This window comes from Sus scrofa, chromosome 2 (assembly GCF_000003025.6).
Source record: "Sus scrofa isolate TJ Tabasco breed Duroc chromosome 2, Sscrofa11.1, whole genome shotgun sequence".
Taxonomy (NCBI): Eukaryota; Metazoa; Chordata; class Mammalia; order Artiodactyla; family Suidae; genus Sus; species Sus scrofa.
Genome location: NC_010444.4, coordinates 54,425,787 through 54,447,100, shown reverse-complemented (window position 1 = coordinate 54,447,100; position 21,314 = coordinate 54,425,787). Strand labels below are relative to the sequence as shown.

The 21,314-nt window shown below is 35.8% G+C and overlaps 1 protein-coding gene and 3 pseudogenes across 1 annotated transcript; 2 read left to right on the top strand and 2 right to left on the bottom strand.

The window, feature by feature from the left end:
* LOC110259745 lies at positions 241-1,199 on the top strand (annotated as a pseudogene).
* LOC110259591 lies at positions 5,308-6,303 on the bottom strand (annotated as a pseudogene).
* Positions 13,112-13,516, bottom strand: LOC110259590 (annotated as a pseudogene).
* Positions 13,847-15,635, top strand: LOC110259744 (olfactory receptor 2T8-like). The gene has a single exon (XM_021085485.1). It carries the CDS (start codon positions 14,192-14,194, stop codon positions 15,128-15,130), a length of 939 nt encoding a protein of 312 aa, XP_020941144.1. The 5' UTR covers positions 13,847-14,191; the 3' UTR covers positions 15,131-15,635.

The window sequence follows — 21,314 nt, the reverse complement described above, 5'->3', positions numbered from 1 at the left end:
GCAGGGGCCTGGGTTGCTGCTGTGGTGCTGGTTTGATCACTGACCTGGGAATTTCCACATGCCTCATGTGTGAGAAAAAGACAAAAAAAAAAAAAAAAAAAAAGAATGTAAATTCTCTTGTTTGGAATGTAAAAATCTCTCCCTGGATTAATGCATGTCAACAAATTTATCAAAATTTAGGAGGTTTTAATACATTTTGATATGTTATATGTGTAATCCTCACCTATTTCTCCATTTGCAGTGTCACTCTTGTTTGAAATCATGGAAAATTGGAATCTCACTTCAGATTTCATTCTCCTAGGACTCTTTAACCACACAGGACCACATCTATTACTCTTTATGATGGTTCTGACAACTGCCTTCACCTCCTTAGTGGGCAATGCCCTCATGCTTCTCCTGATTCTCCTGGACCCCCAACTCCACAGGCCCATGTACTTCCTACTGAGCCAGCTCTCCCTCATGGACATGATGCTGGTTTCCACAATTGTGCCCCAAATAGCTTCTGACTACTTGACTGGCAGGAATTCTATCTCCCCTATTGGTTGTTGATTGCAGATATTTTTCTTCCTCACTTTGGGAGGTTGCAAGTATTTCCTCTTAGCAGCCATGTCCTATGACCACTCTGCTGCTGTTTTCCATCCTTTGAGATACCCTTTCCTCATGAGCTAGCAATTATGCCTGAGAATGATTTGGGGGTCTTGGTTCCTGGGTGCAGCTGATACACTCATGCAGGGTGCTGCTACCCTGAGCTTCTCATATTGCAGTTCACATGAGATCAATCATTTCTTTTGTGAAGCCCCCTCTCTGGTGCACTTGGCTTGTGCTGACACGTCTCTCTTTGAGTCTGTCATGTACATCTGCTGTGAGTTAATGATCCAGGCCCCCATTTCCCTCATGCTAATTTCCTATAATCTCATCCTCAGTACAATTCTCTGGTTGTGCTTTATTGATGTCCACAAGGGGCTTTTGCCACCTGCTCCTCACATCTATCTGTGGCAGGACTCTCTATTGGAGCTGCCATTTTTGACTAAATGAGACCCAACTCCCATAGATCTGCAAACCATGAAAAGATTGTGTCAGCATTCTGTATTATCTTCACCCCTGTGCTTAACCCCCTCATGTACAATCTTAGGAACAGTGAGGTCAAGGGAGCTCTGAGAAAATGTATTCATCAGATTGTTGCTTTAAAGCATGATTAAGGTTACACTGATTTGTCCAAAATGTCAAAGCTATATGGAGTGATTATGCAAAATTTCCTTGAAGGAGGTTATATACACATTATATCTCTGTTATTTCTACTTTACTTTGGGATACATATGGATCTCCATATTTTAGATTTATTTATTAAGCAGTCATCAGTACATCAAACTGCAGATTGTTGAAAAATATTATTCACAAATTCTTATGAAAATATTTCTGCACTATACCTCACAAAATATATTTGTTCCAAGAATAAAGTAGTCAAATAATGAATTTTGTTGATTTTTAAAATTGAGTTATAATTTATAAACAGTAGAACACTCACACAAGAAGGCTGCCTTTCCAACAGTTTCAATATACATGCACTTGTAACTTATACCCACTAACAAGAGGCAAAGTATTTGCAAGACCAGAAAGGCCCCTCATTCATTTTCCAGTTTAATCCCTCCACCTAGAGACAACCACTGATCTGATTTACATCTCTCTTCATTAGTTAACTTATTCTAGTGTTTCCTATCTTTGAAAACATAGTATTATGTATTTTTTTATCTTAGAATACCATATATTTTTAAAGACTCATACATCTATCAGTTGTTTGTTTTTATCCTTGCTAAGTAGAACTTCCTTGCCAGGCTATATCAATATTGTTATGCACTGATTTGTTGATAGACATCTGAGCTATGTTCAATCTGGAACTGTTATGATTAAAGCTTATATTTTTTTGCCCATGATCATATTTTTACTTGCATGAATAACTTTTCAGTAATCCATTTTCAAAATGGATATTTTCTTTTAACTCCCACCAGCAGAGTGCATGAGTAGCTGTCAAAATGACCACAAATTAACGTTTTTCATTTTATCTGTTCTATTTACTGTAGCAGCGCATTTGCTTTAATTTGAATTTTCTTGATACATACTGATGATACAGAGTTTTGCATTAGCATATTGCTATTTGTCTATTTTCCTTTGTAAATAATTCATTCAGACTTTGAATAAAAGCACAAAAAATTGAGGATGCTTGTAAAGCAAGCATAAATTGATTATTTATAAAAGCAGGATGTTCATTGATAGACACATGATGTTCATAGAAATATTTGGAATTTTTTTTTTTGTCTTTTTGCCATTTCTTGGGCCACTTCCACGGCATATGGGGGTTCCCAGGCTAGGGGTCTAATCGGAGCTGTAGCTGCTGGCCTATGCCAGAGCCACAGCAATGCAGGATCCGAGCCACATCTGCGACCTGTACCACAGCTCACTGCAACGCCGGATCGTTAACCCACTGAGTAAGGCCAGGGACCAAACCCACAACCTCATGGTTCCTAGTCAGATTCTTTAACCACTGAGCCACGATGAGAACTCCCTTGGCAGGACTTTTTGAAGATCAAAATCAAAATGAGACAAGGCATTTGACTATGCTTTCTAAAATGGCAACTATCTTTTTCCTACAAATCAAGAATGGTACCTGACATCTTGCAGGTATAAAATTGGTATTTTAAATTAATTTTAAATTGTTATAATTTATTACTTCCATTCTCAAATTAATACATTATATCTTAATAAAGATCAAAATGTGATGACCCCAAATTTTCTTATATATGAATTTGGTACCATAACTGAGAAAAAAATTCCCAGTCATTTTCATAAAATAGAATGTGTCCCTTGAGTGAGAAGTGAGGACATGCACTATATATGATATGATTTAATTGGTTAAATTGTATTAACATATAGCATACAATAGCAAAGTACACACACAGCAGGTGGCAAGATAAATCATCACAAATTGAACATACCCATGCAACAACCACCTATATGTGGAATAGACTCTTGTTTTGGCCTCTTTTATTTCTTTTTTTTAATTAAAGTATAGTTGACTTACAGTGCTGTACCAACTTTTGCTGTAGAGCATAGTGAACCAGTTATATATACATAGTATTTTCTAATTACTATCTTCCATCATGTTCTATCCCAAGAGGCTGGATATAATTCCTTGTGCATTATAGTTCTACCTCATTGCTTATCCATTCCAAATGTAAACTCAAAGTCCCCTCTTCCTATGCCCCAATCCCTAGCTTTTATGATATCTCTAGGAAGCAAATACATCTCCATTACTTGCTGTTTTTCAAATACTTCTTTATCAATAACCCATGTTAATTGTAACTTTTAAACATGAAAATGATTCATCTTGGAAATGTAACAACAAAAGTCAAATGGCAACACAGATCTGGCAGGACAGACTGAGAGGAAATTAGAAAGAAGGTACCAAGCCCAGGGCTGAAAGGACATGTGAATTATTAAGTGAAAGATTTTGTGGATAGAGAGATGAGAAGAGGGCCTAACAAAGGCAGGGAGGAGAAAGTAGTAAGTATTATTGGCAGAAATTCAAAGGAATTAAGAATATGAAATTGAATTGAAATGACATTGAGGGTATTTTATAAATGAATCCTGGCTAGTTACTTTACTTGAAGAGATCAGTTCATACAAGTCATTCTTCCATCTCTTTTCTATTTGTTTTAAGGTGAGATCCAGTTTGGGAGAGCCTTTCCAGGCAAAACTAATCTTGTGATTATCATTTTGATGGCAGTATGTTTGACTTGCATCAACATCTATGGAGGAAATGTTTTTCAGTCTGTGTTGACACTAGAATAACATAATGGTGAGTAACCTTTTTATAATCTTTTGTCAACTGCAAAACCACTAAAAAGTGAATCCAACATAGTCTAACTACTATTGATAGACAAAATAAATTCTAAGTGACTCAAAACATCTTTATTTTTCGTATTTCAACATCTTACACACAGTAGGAAGTTAAGACTAGGTAAATAGTTGGTGAATCATCAATAATTGCAGTTTTATTTAATAAATATTCTTTCATAATCATGCATCTATCAAAACACCACCCTTAACCAAAAGCTAATTAAGATAAGAAATGTGGAGTTCCCTTCCTGACCCAGTGGAAACATACCCAACTAGAAACCATGAGGTTGTTGGTTGGATCCCTGGCCTCAATCAGTGGGTTGGGGATCCAGCATTGCCCTGAGCTGTCAGGTAGGTCACAGATGTGGCCCGGTTCTGGCATTGCTCTGGCTGTGGCATAGGCCGGCATCAACAGCTCTGATTAGACCTCTAGCCTGGAAACTTCCATATGCCACAGGTGTGGCCCTAAAAAAAATAAATAAATAAATAAGAGAGAAATTTTTGTGTTCCAGTCTACTTGATGGAATGTTGGAGGACAGGAGAATTGACCAAGAGAGCTGGGTTAACTAATGAAAGCTCTTGGCTTATTCATTCTCTGTTCGTCTACATCCATCTTATTAGGGAATGAATGGAAGTTCCTTAAGTAGAACTGTAGAAATGCTAGTATCTTAGTAATAGAATCAATTTTAATCAATCAGTACATATTTATTAATTTCCAGGCACAGAGTAGACTCCATGTACATAACTACCTATAGTTTAATTTCAGAGGTTAGAGAACATAGACCTACATAATACATAAATAAGAATACAGAACCCCAAAATCAATTGAATTGTCTTCACAATATTCTTCAAAATAAATATGGTCCATATTATCACTAGAAAAAAACATAACTATTTTGGATGTTTGACATTATATCAGCAAGGACGTGACAGTTGTTCCTTGCAGTCTCTGTTCAAAAATTTGTCAGTAATACAGACATAAAAGATACATGAACTCATGTAACATAAAAATACCTACCTAGGACATTCAAAGGTATGTTTAGCCTGCCTGGATGATTTTTTTTGGCCATGGCTTGCAGCATGCAGAAGTTCCCTGGGCCAGAGATCAAACCTGAGCCAGAGCAGTAACCAAAGCCACAGCAGGGACTACACTGAGTTCTTACCTGGTAGGCCACCAGAGAACTCCAAGCCTGGGATAATTTACAATGCTACTTGAGGAAAATGCTTTCAAGAAGATGTCTGCCAGTGAATTCAGACACAAGTTGGTTGATCCTCAGATACTGTCTGTCTTCAGCTATAGTTCTCAAATGATGTTGACAAAGAGATAATTTTGCCTGATGTAATTCAGGATTGTCAAAATTATTATATTTGAGAACTAAGAACATCTTCTCTGGAATGAATATGTGCCATTGCTCAGAGCACAAAGATGTTTGTACCTGGTCTCTGCTCATATTTCCTGGGCATATCCTCCACTCTGATTTTTGAGGAGGAAGCATATCTACCCATCTCCTTTGAGCTGTGGACATGTCTTTATTTCTTAAGCTGTAGATGAGAGAGTTGAGCATTGGGATGAGGATAGTATAGAAGTCAGATAAAGCTTTGTCTTTCTCTGGTGTGTGATATTAATGTGGCAGCACATTGGTATAGAAGGCTGTCCCATAGAAAATGATCACCACCATAATATGGGAGGAACAATTTGCAAAGGCTTTGTGCCAGCCCTCAGAGAGTTCATCTGGTGCACAGTGAGCAGGATTCAAGTGTAGGAGACAGAGATGATAGATATATGGATAAGCAGCAACAGCACACAGCAGGCATACATCAGGGTCTCCATAAAGCAATGCATCAACGCATGATAGCTTCAGCCCTGCTGGGATCTCACAGAAAATGTGATTGAACATTTGAGACCCACAGTAGGGGAAATTAATAATAAAGGAAGAAGCATGAATCCATCTAGAGAACTGCCAACCTAGGAACCCACCACAGTAAACAAGCAAACCCTGTGGTTCATGAGGAAAGGGTATCGAAGAGGGATGAAATAGTCACATACCAATCATAGGCCATGAGGCCCAGAAGGAAGAATTCCCCTACAATCAGGGTCAGGTAGAGGAAAATCTGAACTTCACCACCCAGGAAGGACATAGAATTTTCCTTTGACAAGAGGCCTTGCAGCATCTTGGGGACAGTGATGCAAATGTAGACAGTGTCCATGATGGAGAGTGGGCCGAACAAGAAGTACGTGGGTGTGTGAAATTGGAAATCCGTGTGGATGAGTAGAATCATGACCACATTGGCTGTTACAGCTACCAAAAAGATGGAGAAGACCACTGCAAAGATAGGCCCTGGGAATGTAGGATGTGTGGTGAGGCTCAAGCAGAGTAAGTCAGTGGAATTCTGGTGAAATGCCACCATGTCCTGTCACATGCTAGCTCTAGAGCTGCAAAGACAGATATTTGGGAGCTAATGAATAAACCAAAATATAATACATAGGCATTCATCTATTATTTCATTAATTGATAGAAAATAAACATGAAGCCAATAAGCGTAGATAAATTTAATCTTTTTTGACTTCTGTTGTTATTAAGCTGCTCTGCAAATGGTTGGATTATCAGGGATTAACAAAGCAGTAATGCAAACTTTAATTAAGGAGCAGGATATACAGGCCTATGGACACATGTTGTTCTAACAAGAAATCTCAAGTTTAAGGCACAGTTCACAACATGGGCTTGGATTTGTTTTCTCACAGGATAATTTGTGGTTATAAATCTCGTATGAGGACTATCTTAACTTTATTACACAAGCAAGGCTTTGGGTTCATCATAATGATGGTCTTTCTGATTGACACCATGGAGTAGGTTGAGATTTTATGACTTAGTATGGCCTCATATCATTTCATGGTGACTTAAGCTAATCTTAAATAATTGTTCAGCCAAACATTAAGAGAGTTTCTCTGACATTATGAAGTTATCAAAATGCTATAAAGTCCTAGGAATTCATTGTTAGTTTGCTTTTAAAATATTCCTTATTTATTGTTCTACCTTGTTACTTATGTTAATCAGTAAAGGTAACTCCAGATGGAAAAGAGATTCCTTAATGTAGAGGGGAAAAATACATTAATATTAAAATTCCCTTCAATAAATTGAAATACTTCTTATAATTTTTATTCTTGAGAAATTTAATGTCCATTAATTTGATATATTCAGGGACATTGAAGGATGAATTTATTAGTATTATTATAATTATTATTTATTACTTTCTAGATTATCTCTCTCCCCGTTTAAGTGACTGAATTACTGAAGTAATATATTTTCATAAAATCCATTCCCTACCAATGTATATTCAAATATATAGTCATTGAAGTATCAAGAACAAATAAACCCTCTTTTTTGATGAAGCAAGACTATTAGGAATAATAGACTTTTTTCTCCTGTGAGTTATTCAAACATCGAATTAAATTATGAGTAATATTCTAGATAAGTAAAATTCCATAAGGGGAAAATAAAAAGCAGTTTTACCTTGGGCTGTGCTTAAACTTAAATTTACTCAGTTGAGGGGGAGAAAAATAAATGCCTGCATGCTTAATAAAATCTACCTATCAAATATTGGCTCTCAACAAGCTTGATGAAAGTTAGCTGCTTCTGCCTTTCTTTCTTTTTATTTTTTTTTTTTTTTTTTGCTTTTTAGGGCTGCACCCACAGCATATGGAGTTTCCCAGGCTAGGTGTCAATTCACAGCTATAGCTACTGGCCTACACCACAGCCATAGCAGTGCATGGTCTGAGCCGGGTCTGCAACTTATATGACAGCTCTTGTCAACACCGGATCCTTAACCCACTGAATGAGGACAGGGATTGAACCCACAACCTCATGGTTACTAGTCAGACTCATTTCTGATGTGCCAGTTCACCTGAAGAAAGGGGTCAAAATTCAAGAATAATTTCATATGCTCATTGTATATTGATCCTTCTCAAAATATGGCCATACACCAGAGTGGATTTTTCAGCTTTTTAGCTTGGGTTACTTAACAAAATATCATAGACATGGTAGATTGAAAAAACAAACAAACAGATATTTATTTTCTCAGACTTCTGGATGTTTGCAAGTCTAAGATCAACATGCTAGGTAACGTTGTTCTCAGTAAGACCTCTTCTTAGTTTATAGAAGGCTTCCTTATCTCCATGTCTTCACATTGTCTTTCCTTAATGTTGGTGAAGAGAGAGAAAGGGTGAACTCTGGTTTCCTTCTTCTTAGATCAAAGACCTATCTTTATGGTCTAATTTAGCTATATTGAGACCTGTAAAAACCCTGTCTCCAAATACCTTCATAGTTGGGTTTAGGATATCCAACATAGTAATGAAATCCAAGCCATAGCATAGAGAATGGACACTCTAAGGTAAGCAAAATCCTCATACATTTTGATAGCGATTGTTTACAGTCTAATTAGCCCTAAAATGTGCTGTTATAATGAAATGCAGTCCCTTGCTACTGACTCACTACAATTGGTACTTTCTATTAAGTTTACTTTAATCTCTTTAGGATAGAATTCCAGGTTCCCAGTTTAGGACTGATATACTTATCAGAGGCACATAGCAGTCTCTCTAAATCAAAAGCAAGGCCTGCCAGAAGATGCTTTGAGCTCTTCCTTCCAGCATGCTCCTTGTGGGCAGGTTGCAAACTACTGTGAAATTTTACACTGGAAGGAAACTATATTTTTATTGAGCCCATCAACTCATTAGGTATGTTCTGTGAGCCCCATCATATGATTCACCTGGTATATGCTGCAGGAAACCAACCTCTATGAGTGGCAATCAAGGGACCCCTTCACTTAGAATTATTATTCAGTATGGCTTATGGATTATTCCATCAATTATCCCCCCGTCCCCTTTCAGTACTGAAGTATTTGTTCTCTAGGACCTAGAAGTGCTAGCATCAGACATTATCAGCTGCTCCATCTCATTGCATTGCTCTTGGTTGAGAAAAACTATCTAGCCCAAGGCTATGCTCCCTTCCTGGGGTTAGGTCACATTCAAATAATGCTCCTGTGAGTACACAAAGGGGACCATGTACCCTACTGCAGGAGACTTGAATTCATGTTTGAATTCCTCCTGGGTTAGCTGAGAACTTGTGACTGTATCATGGTTCAACATCATGCTTACCCAATTCTGTTTCCTTTATTTCAAAGTGAGTTGATCCTAAAGGCACACCACAATAAACTCACTGCATGCCTATCTCTGTCTCAGACTCTATGTCCCACAACTTACCAAGTGTGTCCCCTTAACCCTGGGAGTTGAGAGGGCAACAGAAGAGTGATATTCATTTCCCTTCCTTCCTGCGTATGCGGGACTTTTTACTACACACTCTAGTCAAGTTTGAGCACCTGTTAGATGTCCTTTTCAAAATAGCCTGTTTTAGTGAAGTTTGAAAAGTCTTCCATTTCTACATATCTCCTGGAGAGGAGGTGGGGAAAAAATTCTGTTCTTACTAAATGAAGGTCTGGTATAAATTTTTCTTTGGCTTCCCTAGTTTATTTCCACCTATTTATAAGTAGTCCTATATTACTCTCAATTATGACAATGAGGTTCAATGCAATTACAGTTTCATGATGGATTTCTGAGAGGTATGTCCATTTTTGCCAGTTATATAGGATGTGTATTGCTGATGATTGGCATAACCCCTGGCAAACCACAGAACATTTGATCTACACTGCTTAAATTCTATTTACAACACCTGATAGTGGCAACCATGTGTTAGTAGGCCATCATTTTGGGAAATCTGAGACCAAATCAAAGCAATTTTCAAAAAGTATGTATGACAGTCTATTGAAAGTGATTGTTAAGCTGTTGCTGAAGGTCTTATTTGAAACCTGATATATTACCTCTCCATGATGTACTGCTTGTACTTAGCTAGGTGACTGAGGTTTTGCACAGGAAATAATACAGCTTGCCTTTAAATATAGATAACACTCAGGTGGTCAGTTATGTTCTAAATCAGAATATGATTTGACACTCTGATAAGAATCAGCATCCTAGGATGTGCTCCCTTTCTAAAATAAAAACAATCAAAATAATAATTACTACATCTCACTTTAAGAAATTACAATATTTCATGTTTTTATAGAGGCACATTTTCCCACTAACTATTCCATGAGAAAGACATATATATAGTTTTACAGTTGTGAAAGGTGAAACCATCTTTACTCCTAGACAAGGTCAGAGGAGTGAGAAAATAGAGCCAAAGAAACAGGTTTTTCCTGGATTGTGAAAACGTAAAGTAAAATAATAATAAAATCATGAAAAATATCCCAGATAGAATAAAACTACAAAGTTATTGGTATAAGAAAATAGAACCTGCTATAACAGTCCTTGCTATTATTATGCATTTTATTATATAAACACAAACATATACATGTAAAATTATAAAATATAGATGTAAACTAATTGAAACTTACAACATACAATAATTCTCTCAAAAAGTTCAAAAAGGAAAAATAATAGCTGAATTCTACCTGGATTTGACAATATGTTGTCTTTCAACACTTTTAACCCTTATCAAAGTTTAAGCAACTAAGGCCAGAATCAGATTAGACCCCTCCTTAGTGTATTTTTACAACATCATCTCTTTCCAAATATTTATTTACATTTTTTGTAAATAATTCTCTCTTATCTTAATGAATCATTACATTCTGAAATGCTGTATTTTGAAGTGTTAAGAATCTGTAAAAATCCTTAAAAATTAAACATCCCTGAAATCCAAAGAGTCATGCTGATGCAGGTCTGACATTTAATAGGATAGTAATTTTAGAACAACATGGCAAAAGGCCACACCCCTTAAGAGGTCGCTGCAGACACTCATATGAGCAAACCAGAGGCTGAAAGACCAGAAGAGCCTTCGTGCACTCAGAGGCACATTAGGAGGATGTCCTACAGAGGGGATGCACATCCAAGTTATTGGAGTTCATCATCTTATGTAAGTTGTACTAATCTTTTAATATTTATTAGTTTTGCTTATGGTGTTTGAACTCTAGAAAGTCCATATTTATACCATTTCCTCTGTATTTTCCTCCAAGTAAAATCCATTGGACTATCCTGCAATCTGAAGGATTTAAATAAAAGTTGGCTGACCAAGTCATCAGGTTAAAACACTTGTAATAACTTGCCAATTCCATCAAATAAGTGATTTGTCTCTTCTTTTTTTTTTATAGAATAGGTTGATTAATTATCTCAGTATTTGGGGGGAAAATTTATAGTTTTCATTGTGAGGGCAAAAAGGATCAGAAAAATATAGAAAGAAAAAGTATAGATAGTTTTAAATAGTCTTATGATTACTCTGTGAAAAAAAAGAGGGGTTATATTTACACCTTCTGGTAGCATTGCAAAAGAGATGAGTTTGTAATTTAAAGTAAACATATCACAATTTTAGCATCGTCCTATGTGAACAACTATAGAGACAGAAGAAAAGATAGAAGATGTCTAGTGTTCTGAAACCATAGTGAAGAAAGAAGAAAATATTCATTTTTACTGTATTAAGTGTTTTACTCCATTTAATAATAAATGCTTTTAATTTACATAATTTGCTTTCATTTTTATTTCAGATAGTTATTATCTTTTAAAGTTTACACACTTTGTATCATAATTTTTGTAGAATTTTCCCTCAGAATCCTTTGCGTAGGTTTCCATTCTAAATAGTGACAATTGTCTACCGAAGTAAGTGGAAGATATAGCAATGTATCAGAAATAATATCCTATCATTTTTAGCAAGTAAATCATTTCCACTCATTTTGTTTAATTGACCTATTTAGCTAATATTTCCATTAAATAATCTAAATCCTATTAGAATGCTCACTAGTCATTTATATTCATGATGAACTGCTTGTTTTTCATACATTTATTTTCACCTAAAAAACCAGTGCACAGTTATATCACATCAGTTGAAATGTTAAGAGCTAATGATTTAATATATGATAAAATACTTAAACACAAGTAGAAATTTCATGTTAAGAAAATATTTTGTAAACTGAAAATTTATGTAAATTATAATTATTATCTAAAAACATAAACCTCTCTTACATGGTATAAGCAAAATTCATCTAAAATATTAATATTTGGGGGCTATATATTTTTCAACAAATTTAAAAATAATCACTGTGCATCAACAACATCAACCAAAAAACCCAGTAGAGTGATAAATACACAAATGGAGGAGAAGCAACATGAAAGCCCATAAATGGAATTAATAAGTATAATGTAGTCCATGTATACAAAAGAATATTGGTCATCCTTAAAATAGAAAGAATTTCTGACGTATGTTACAACATGGACAATTTTGATGATGTTATGACAAGTGAAATAAACTAATGAAAAAGCAAAAAAATAATGCTGTATGTTTTCACTTATCTAATGTCCCTAGAGTAGACAATTTTATAGAGACAGGAAGTAGTACAGTGATTGCCAGGGACTGAGAAAAAGGAGTAATGAGGAATTTTTTTTTAATGGGTAATTGTTTTAGTTAGAGAAGATGAAGTCTAGGGATTAATATTCGTGATGGATGCACAACAATATGAAAATATTTAATGACACTGCATTGACAATACATTTAATTTAAAAAAAATTACACAATGCCTAAGAGTTACTAAGTTACTTATTGATTTCTAAACAAGTTTAAAGTTCTATCAATCATCAACAATAAAAAGAGATGGAAGTAACAGAATATAAGGCCTGAAGTCAAATCAATAATAGAAGAGGGTCTGAGATCCTCAAGAAGAGTGGTGCTGAGGACTCTAATTAGGAATTGCATGTAGTTACTAGTGGCTAAGAATGCATATCATAGACATTAGATGTGCAGATCACCATCTTTTGGCAAATCTGAAATACATTTGACAAGAAGAAAGTGTACTTCCATGATATCTAACTTTAAAAAAAAAGCTAAAACCTGCAGCTAGAATGCTGCCAGTACAATGATGATGCCCAAGCAGTGGAATTAAGGATAGAGTGAGTGTTTTTCAAAGAATTTCTCCTTCTTAATTGACAGTCTAATGTGGGATGGATGTAATAAGTGGTGGTAAAGGGAGTGACCATGAAAGAGGTAGACTCCTTCTGCCATGTAACTTCATTGAATCATGTCATACCTTTAAGACTTATAACCTTATCTCTTCATCTATGGTTGTATTTATTTAACAAGCTAGAACAGTTTTTTTTGTTTTTTGTTTTTTGTTTTTTTTGCCTCTACAACCAACTTTTATTTGACAGGCAGCAGTTCTCGTCCATGTTAATTGTCTGTAGATTTTTGAAAGTAGTGACAGATACATAGGTGACCAATGTATAGAGCTTGTTTGGCGAGTCTTTATCTTAATTACGTTTTCTGGACAACTGAACATGGATTCAGAATAGGACATTCCTTATTCCTTTGGCCCAGACCACTTTGTTGAGCCTGGTGTCCATTCGCACATCCAGAGTTCCCATCTCCTTCATGGCAAATTTACGGATTTCTTTAAGTGCCCGAGGGGCACGCTTCTTAAAACCCATGCCATAGATGCGCTTGTGAATGTTGATCATGGACTCTCTGGTAACCACCTCGTTGATGGAAGACCGGCCCTTCTTCTTCTCACCACCCTTCTTTGTGGGAGCCATTTTCCCCAGCCCTGGTTGGAAAGCTACAACAGTTTTGACTCCAGGATATCAGAGATGAAAATGCTTCTAAGGACTTAGTACCTCTTGGAAATAAAGAAGAGATTAATTTATCTCTATGGTTGGGTGAAGAAATAAAAGTTTCTTTTGTTTTGTTTTGTTTTTTTGCCTTTACCAAGTAAAAGTTGTATTTCTGTTACTTTCAGGAAAACCTTCACTCTACACAGAATGCTTTTATTGTTAATAAAATTTTGCATCATAATGTTACATTGGGGGTTATTCTAAGAAGGTCATTTTTATTTTCAATGTATAGTTTGGCAAGTTTAAATGAAATTAATTAACAATTTAAAAGTAAGTTATATTTCTACCAGCAGCCTCAATACTTAAGAAATTCCTTTGTAGTGCAGCAGTTAAGGTTCAAGCATTGTCACTGCAGTGGCTTGGGTTCCTGCTGTGGTGCTAGTTTTGTCACTGGCCAGGGAATTTACACACACCTCATATGGGGGGAGGAAGAAGGAGTTAAGTCCTCTTGTTGTTTGGAACATAACAATACTTCCATGGATTAATGCATGTCAACAAATTTATCTGATTTTAAGAGGTTTTAATAATTTTTGGTATGTTACGTATGTGTAATCCTCATCTATTTCTTCATTTGCAGTGTCATTCTTGTTTGAAATCATGGAAAATTGGAATCTCACTTCAGATTTCATTCTCCTAGGACTCCTTAACCACACAGGACCACATCTATTTCTTTTTGTGATGGTTCTCACAACTGCCTTCTCCTCCTTAGTGGGCAATGCCCTCATGCTTCTCCTGATTCTCCTGGACCCCCAACTCCACAGGCCCATGTACTTCCTACTGAGCCAGCTCTCCCTCATGGACATGATGCTGGTTTCCACAATTGTGCCCAAAATTGCTGCTGACTACTTGACTGGCAGAAATTCCATCTCCCCTGCTGGCTGTGGGTTGCAGATCTTTTTCTTCCTCACCTTGGGAGGGGGTGAGTGCTTCCTCTTAGCAGCCATGTCCTATGACCGCTATGTCGCTATTTGCCACCCACTGAGATACCCAGTCCTCATGAGCTGGCAAATATGCCTGAGAATGATTTGGGGGTCTTGGTTCCTGGGTGCAGCTGATGCACTCATGCAGGCTGCTGCTACCCTGACCTTCTCATACTGCAGTTCACATGAGATCAATCATTTCTTTTGTGAAGCCCCATCTCTGGTGCGTTTGGCTTGTGCTGACACGTCTCTCTTTGAGTCTGTCATGTACATATGCTGTGTGTTAATGCTCCTGGTCCCCATCTCCCTCATCCTGATTTCCTATAGTCTCATTCTTACTACAGTTCTCCAGATGCGCTCTAATGAAGCCCGCAAGAAGGCTTTTGCCACCTGCTCCTCTCATCTATCTGTGGTGGGACTCTTTTTTGGAGCAGCCATTTTTACCTACATGAGACCCAAATCATACAGATCAGCAAACCATGATAAGATTGTGTCAGCAATCTATACTATCTTCACCCCAGTGCTGAACCCCCTCATCTACAGTCTGAGGAACAGTGAGGTCAAGGGAGCTCTCAGAAAATGTATGGGTCAGTGTGTTGCTTTAAACAGTGATTAAGGTTACATTGATTCGCCCAAAAGTTCAAAGCTATACAGAGTTACAAGGTTTTTATACAAAATTTCCTTGAAGGAGGTTATGTACACATATCTATATCTCATTTCTATTTTACTTTGGAATACTTATGGATCTCCAAACTTTGGGATTATTTATGAAGCAGCCACCAATAAATCAAACTGTTGATTGCTAAAATCTGTTATTCACAAACTCTTATTAAAATGTTTCTGCACCATACCTCACAAAAAATAATTGTTCAAAGAATGAAAAAAGTAGTGAAATAATGTTGAAGTTCCCTCATTTTAAAATTTGAATTAAAATTTATAAACACTAGAATACTCAGATGTGAAGGCTGCCTTTCAACCAGTTGCAGTGTACATGCGTTTACACCCACTAACAAGAGACAAAACTTTGCCAGACTAGAAACGCCCCTCAGACATTTTTCTAGTAAAATACTTCAACCTAGAGACAACCACTCTTCTGATTTAGATCTCTCTTTATTAGTTTAATTTATTCTAGGGTTTCAAATCATTGAAAACATACAGTAGGTAATTTTGTATATATCTTTGGTCTTTCTCTCAACATAGTATATATATTTTTAATTTTACATTTATTGGTAGTTTGTTTTTCTCATTGCTATGCAGAATTTTCTTGTCAGTATGCATCACCATTTATTTATGCACTGATTTTTTTGATAGACATCTGGGGCTATTTTCAGTCTGGAACTGTTATCCCTAAAGCTCATATTTTTTGCCTGTGATCATGTTTTTACTTCTTCTGGCAGATAAATGAATAACTTTTTAGTAATCTGTGGTATTTGATTTTAAATTCCTACCAGCAGAGTGCATGCGTAACAGCTGCTCCAAATTGGCCACAAACAAACCATTTTTCATTTTATCTATTCTATTTACTGTAGTAACTCATTTGGATTTAATTTGCATTTTCCTGATACATACTGATGATACAAAATTTGGCATTAGTTTATTGCCTATTTGTGTTGTCTTCCTTTGTAAATTATTCATTCAGACTTTGATAAAAGGCAAAAAGAAAAAAATACATGTGCTTTTAAAGCAAACACAACTTGATTATTAATAGACATGATTATTGATAGACACATGATGTCTATAGAAATATTAGAAATTTTAAATGAAATTGTACTGGGTTATTTCCTAATTTTTTATGCTTTATAACATCTATATTTCCATTTAATTATTGAAGATTAATTATTTTATTTGATCTGGGTGTATATATATATATATAATCTCCTCCACCACCTCGATTGGGCTTGGAATTGTAAACTTGTTTGTTTTAATTATGCATTGTAATTAAATGTTTCAATTACACTGGTACAATTGTGTTATTCTTAAACTGAAATTTTTTTCCTAGCATGTACTCATCACCTAAAGAAGGAAGATGAAAAATAGGTACAAAATCAATGGTTTGGCCCCTCAAGATATTGTGCACAAAAAAAATAATTAATAGTCAATCTAAGAGAGAAATAGAAAGTTTTGTTCAGGCCAATATTAGGATTATAACTTCTCAGAGATCTCTGAGAACTGATCCTATGAGGTAAAGTTTGACATTAGTATATATATATGATTTTGATGATGTTATACATTCAATCGAGCAAATATCATGGTAGAAGTTTGCTGCTTTTGCAAGGGATAGACCTCTTAGAAAAAGATTTTAATGCTTTTCTCACTATAGGAGGACGGGAAGATGCAAGAAATTGCATTCATTAAAATTTTCTCCTGAAAAAAAAATCTAGCTCTCTGAGGGCCAGCTCTGGCAGTTTTCCCAGGGCACGAAGTTCCACATCCTGATATTCACCCAGAAATCCTTTGAAGATATAGGGTACGTCAGCAAAAGCAGTAGTTAATGACTTGATTCTTGTACAACTGGATGTTGAAAAACATTCTTTAGTTGATAATTCGCTCCCTTTTGATGCTATATTGGTCAAGTTTTGGAAGGCATTTTATGATCAGTTTGTCGCACTATGTTAGGAATGCACATTCCCAGGTTACAGTACTATCACTGGACACTGACCTTTTAACAGTAGCCAAAACCTTCTGGACTGCTTATCTTACTAGTCTGTTATGATCCAGGAAATGATTCGACCTTGGTGTGTCTTACCATATCTGAAGTTGTTCTAAAAGAATCATTGATCTTATACAACTATGTCTTTGGTCATTTGTTTTAAGTTTCCTAGTCATCATTACTATTGTCAGAGGCTCAGATATATATATGGTAATGCAAGAAACAATAATCTTGTAAAATAGGCATAATTCAAATAATATAGCAGGTAACATCAATAAGGTTATAAGTATTTAAGCTAAGAACTTCCATTAGGAGTTCCCATCGTGGCGCAGTGGTTAATGAATCCGACTAGGAACTATGAGGTTGCGGGTTCAGTCCCTGCCCTTGCTCAGTGGGTTAACGATCCGACGTTGCCGTGAGCTGTGGTGTAGGTTGCAGACGCGGCTTGGATCCTGCGTTGCTGTGGCTCTGGCATAGGCCGGTGGCTACAGCTCCGATTCGACCCCTAACCTGGGAACCTCCATATGTCGCGGGAGCGGCCCAAGAAATAGCAACAACAACAATGACCAAAAGACAAAAAAAAAAAAAGAACTTCCATTAGATGCTGCTTGGTATCTCCCAGGTCATCTCTTCCAATCTGTTCTGAACCAACTACTATCTTTAAGGGTAATAATATTTTGGCATCATATATAATGTTTACTAAAAATATCTATATTTACAGGGTAAATAGTGGCTCATCATGACTCCTTGAAAGATTGGGAAAGGAATGTTATCTTCTAAGGAGTTACATAGCTGGCATCAGAAGAAGACAAAGAAAAGCTCTTTATATTTGAGCAGGTATTTCTTTGAGGAGGTCTGATTAATGTGTAATGCAGATGCACAATAAATATTGGAGGGATGGGTGAAGGTCCAAATGAGCAGAGGAAAATTTCACGCCCCAATTTTTTCCTGTATTGCTGTAAAATAGGAACTTTATTTTATCAATATTTTTCTTATTTATTTCTAAGTGAGTATATGCCTACAATTACTTTCAGCCAATAAATATGGCAATTTTTTTAAGGGCCACACCCATGGAATATGGAGTTTCCCAGGCTAGGGTTTGAATCAGAGCTGTACTCACTGTCCTACACCACAGCCACAGCAACGTGGGATAGGAGCTTTGTCTGCAACCTACACCATAGCTCACGGCAATGCCAGATTCCTAACCCACTAAGCAAGGCCAGGGATTGAACCCACAACCTCATGCTTCCTAGTGGGATTCATTTCCACTGTGCCATGATGGGAACTCCAAATTTGGCAAATTTAAAGAGATCATTGGTTTTGCAAAGAAAATAGTTACAAATATGTATTTACTTATATATCTATATATTTGTAAATCTATACACATACCTTTCAAAGACAAATAAATTCAAATGCAAGACAATAATTAAAATAACTTGTTTAGAAATTATATTTAGAAATTTAATGTGTTTTGCACATTAATCCCACCTTTCACAACATTTATTTGTTGTTGTTCCTTAATATTTTTGTCCAAACTCTTTTCCCTATCTCACATGAAAAAGGAAATTATGACCTAAAGAAGAAAATATCAAGGAGCATGGGATAGAACCAGTTTTGAAAGTTTCTATGATATTTTGGAAGTGACATCAAGAGATTTAGAACAAATACCAGATGATGAATTTATCTTAAACCTGAATAAAATATTTTGATATCTCTGTCAAAATTCAATCATTTTATTGTATTTTAAACCTATTTGATCCCCTAAACATATTTTAATCAAAGGATGTTTTCATTAAATATTTTGTTTCCAGACCCTCCTTAAAGTACATTAGGTAAATTATTTACATCTTCACTGAAATGAAGTAAGCAAAATTTAACATCATAAAATAACATTAATAACAAGAATAAACATAGTATGAATACAAAATATTTTTCATTGATTAATTATTTTGTCACTGAATTTGCTTACCATTTCATTTTCATGTTCTTATAATACTTATATCTTAATCTTATGAGGAAGGTTCAATCTTAGCAGTTTTATTTTTGAAAAATGTATATTGGGAAAAAATTATTGTCCATCTTTCACAATTCTGAACTCAGTAGTTTGATTTTTAAAAAGCTTATGCTTTAGTGGGATGAAAAGCATTGGTAGATGCAAAGTATTGCATTTATCATGGATAAGTAATGATACATAACGAGGTCCTACTACAACACAGGGAACTATATCCAATCTCTTGGGATAAAACACGATGGGAGAGAGCATGAGAAAAAAAATGAATATATATGTATGACTAGGTCACTCGGTTTTTACAGCAAAAATTGGTACAACATTGCAAATCAATATTTTAATGAAAAAAAGAAAAAGGCTTATGCTCAAGAAAGGATCAATTTTAAAAATAAGACTAGAGAAACACACCCTATCCCTGACAATATGTACTTATATATGAAATAACCATCCTTTGCCTTTCATAAAAAAACAAGATAGTGTCATGTTATATAGGGTAAAATAGTTAAAGATTGTAGGGAAGCGCTAACTTAGAATGTGAGTTCTGACACAAGAACAGAAGACCTGAAACTTTGGATAGTCTGCATAACATTGATAATGCTGCTTAACATCTATAGACCCCATGAGTTCTCTGATAATTAAAAACAAAAAAAATTGTAACATGCTAGTAAATACAAGATGCTTAAAATTGTGACTAATATTAACAACTGTGGCATGGATTGGATCCCTGGCATGGGAACTTATGCATTGGCCAAAATATAAAATAAAATAAAATAAAATAAAATAAAATAAAATAAAATAAAATAATAAAAATTACTCAATAAATTTTGAGTGTGAAAATAGTTGTGCAAATGCAAGTATTAGCTGATGGGTTTTAGCTACATTCACTTATATTGTCAGTCTATTGTATATCATTTTATAAATTCATGAATTGATCAAAAAGGAAAGTAAGCAGAATCACTTAGGTGAAGTAAGCCCATCTTTTTAAGTGTCCTTCCTGTGGTAGAGAATGTGTGGTATAATTAGGTTCATCTATCGATGCCCAAACACTCAGGAGATTTTCCACACAGCAGCAAATGAAGTGCACCAAGTGGTCTGTTCTGATTCATAAACCTAGTGTAAGAGACAGGTCATACACAGAAAACTTAAGAGACATTATATTCTCAAGCCCTGAAGACTGGGAATAAAATATGCTTAGGAAGGATGAACTGATGGGAAAGAGGTCAGAAAACACAGTTTCCATCTTTCATCAGATGTTTAATCTCATTTTGTACAAGCAGAACTGACAAATACTAACTCCCTTATCCCTGTCACATCAGACCTCTGTTTTTGCATCCAGAGGAAAATATGGTCTGTCCCTGTGACCACACTTTTCTCCACATAAACTATTTCTTCATGTTTCTTTTACTTCCTTCTTTGTCTCTCCCATGGGGACACACTTTCACATGTCACCTTATCAAATGGTGGCTGTTGTCCTCTCGTAGATGCCACACATCCCTGGACTTCAAGAGGTAGGTGTCCTGTCTGTTTCTCTTTACTTCTCTTAAGCCGTTTTTCCTCTATGTCACTGTAAACCCTTAGCTCCATTGAAGCAAATACCTGGAGAGAGGCATCACTCCATGTCGCTCAATTACTCTGAAAGCAGTGCTATTAAGCAGACACCTGAATTTTGTATGCAAAAGCTAGTCACCATTGAGGAGAATATTTCTCATAACCTCTGAGGCACTGGCCAGGCTAATGTGTTATGTGTGAAAAGACAAAACAAGAATGTCCTGTCCTGGGTACTGTGAAACTGGTATAGTTGAATGGAGTGAGATATGGGCCATGGGGAGAATTTAGGCACCAGGTTAAGAAAGAGTGTGTAGGTTATGTGCAATATGTGTAGAATACAATTAATCACAAACAGTGACATTGTAAAGCAAACACTGAATACTGACGGAGGTATCTAGTTCTGAGTAGGAAAAAGAAGCAAGGAAGAGAGGTCTAAGGAGATGAAGGAAGATTCCATGGAAAGAGAATTTAACATAAGAATCTTAAGAGCAGAAGACCTCAAAGTCCTTATAAATATTAAGTAAGAGTGTTTATGTGGAAGAAAGAATATAGATGGGGGCAAAAATGCATGAAAGAAAGAAAAACAGTGTTATT

Excerpts from the sequence above, each read along its gene's own strand:
- LOC110259744 (XM_021085485.1), top strand. The coding sequence starts at position 14,192 with ATGGAAAATTGGAATCTCACTTCAGATTTCATTCTCCTAGGACTCCTT.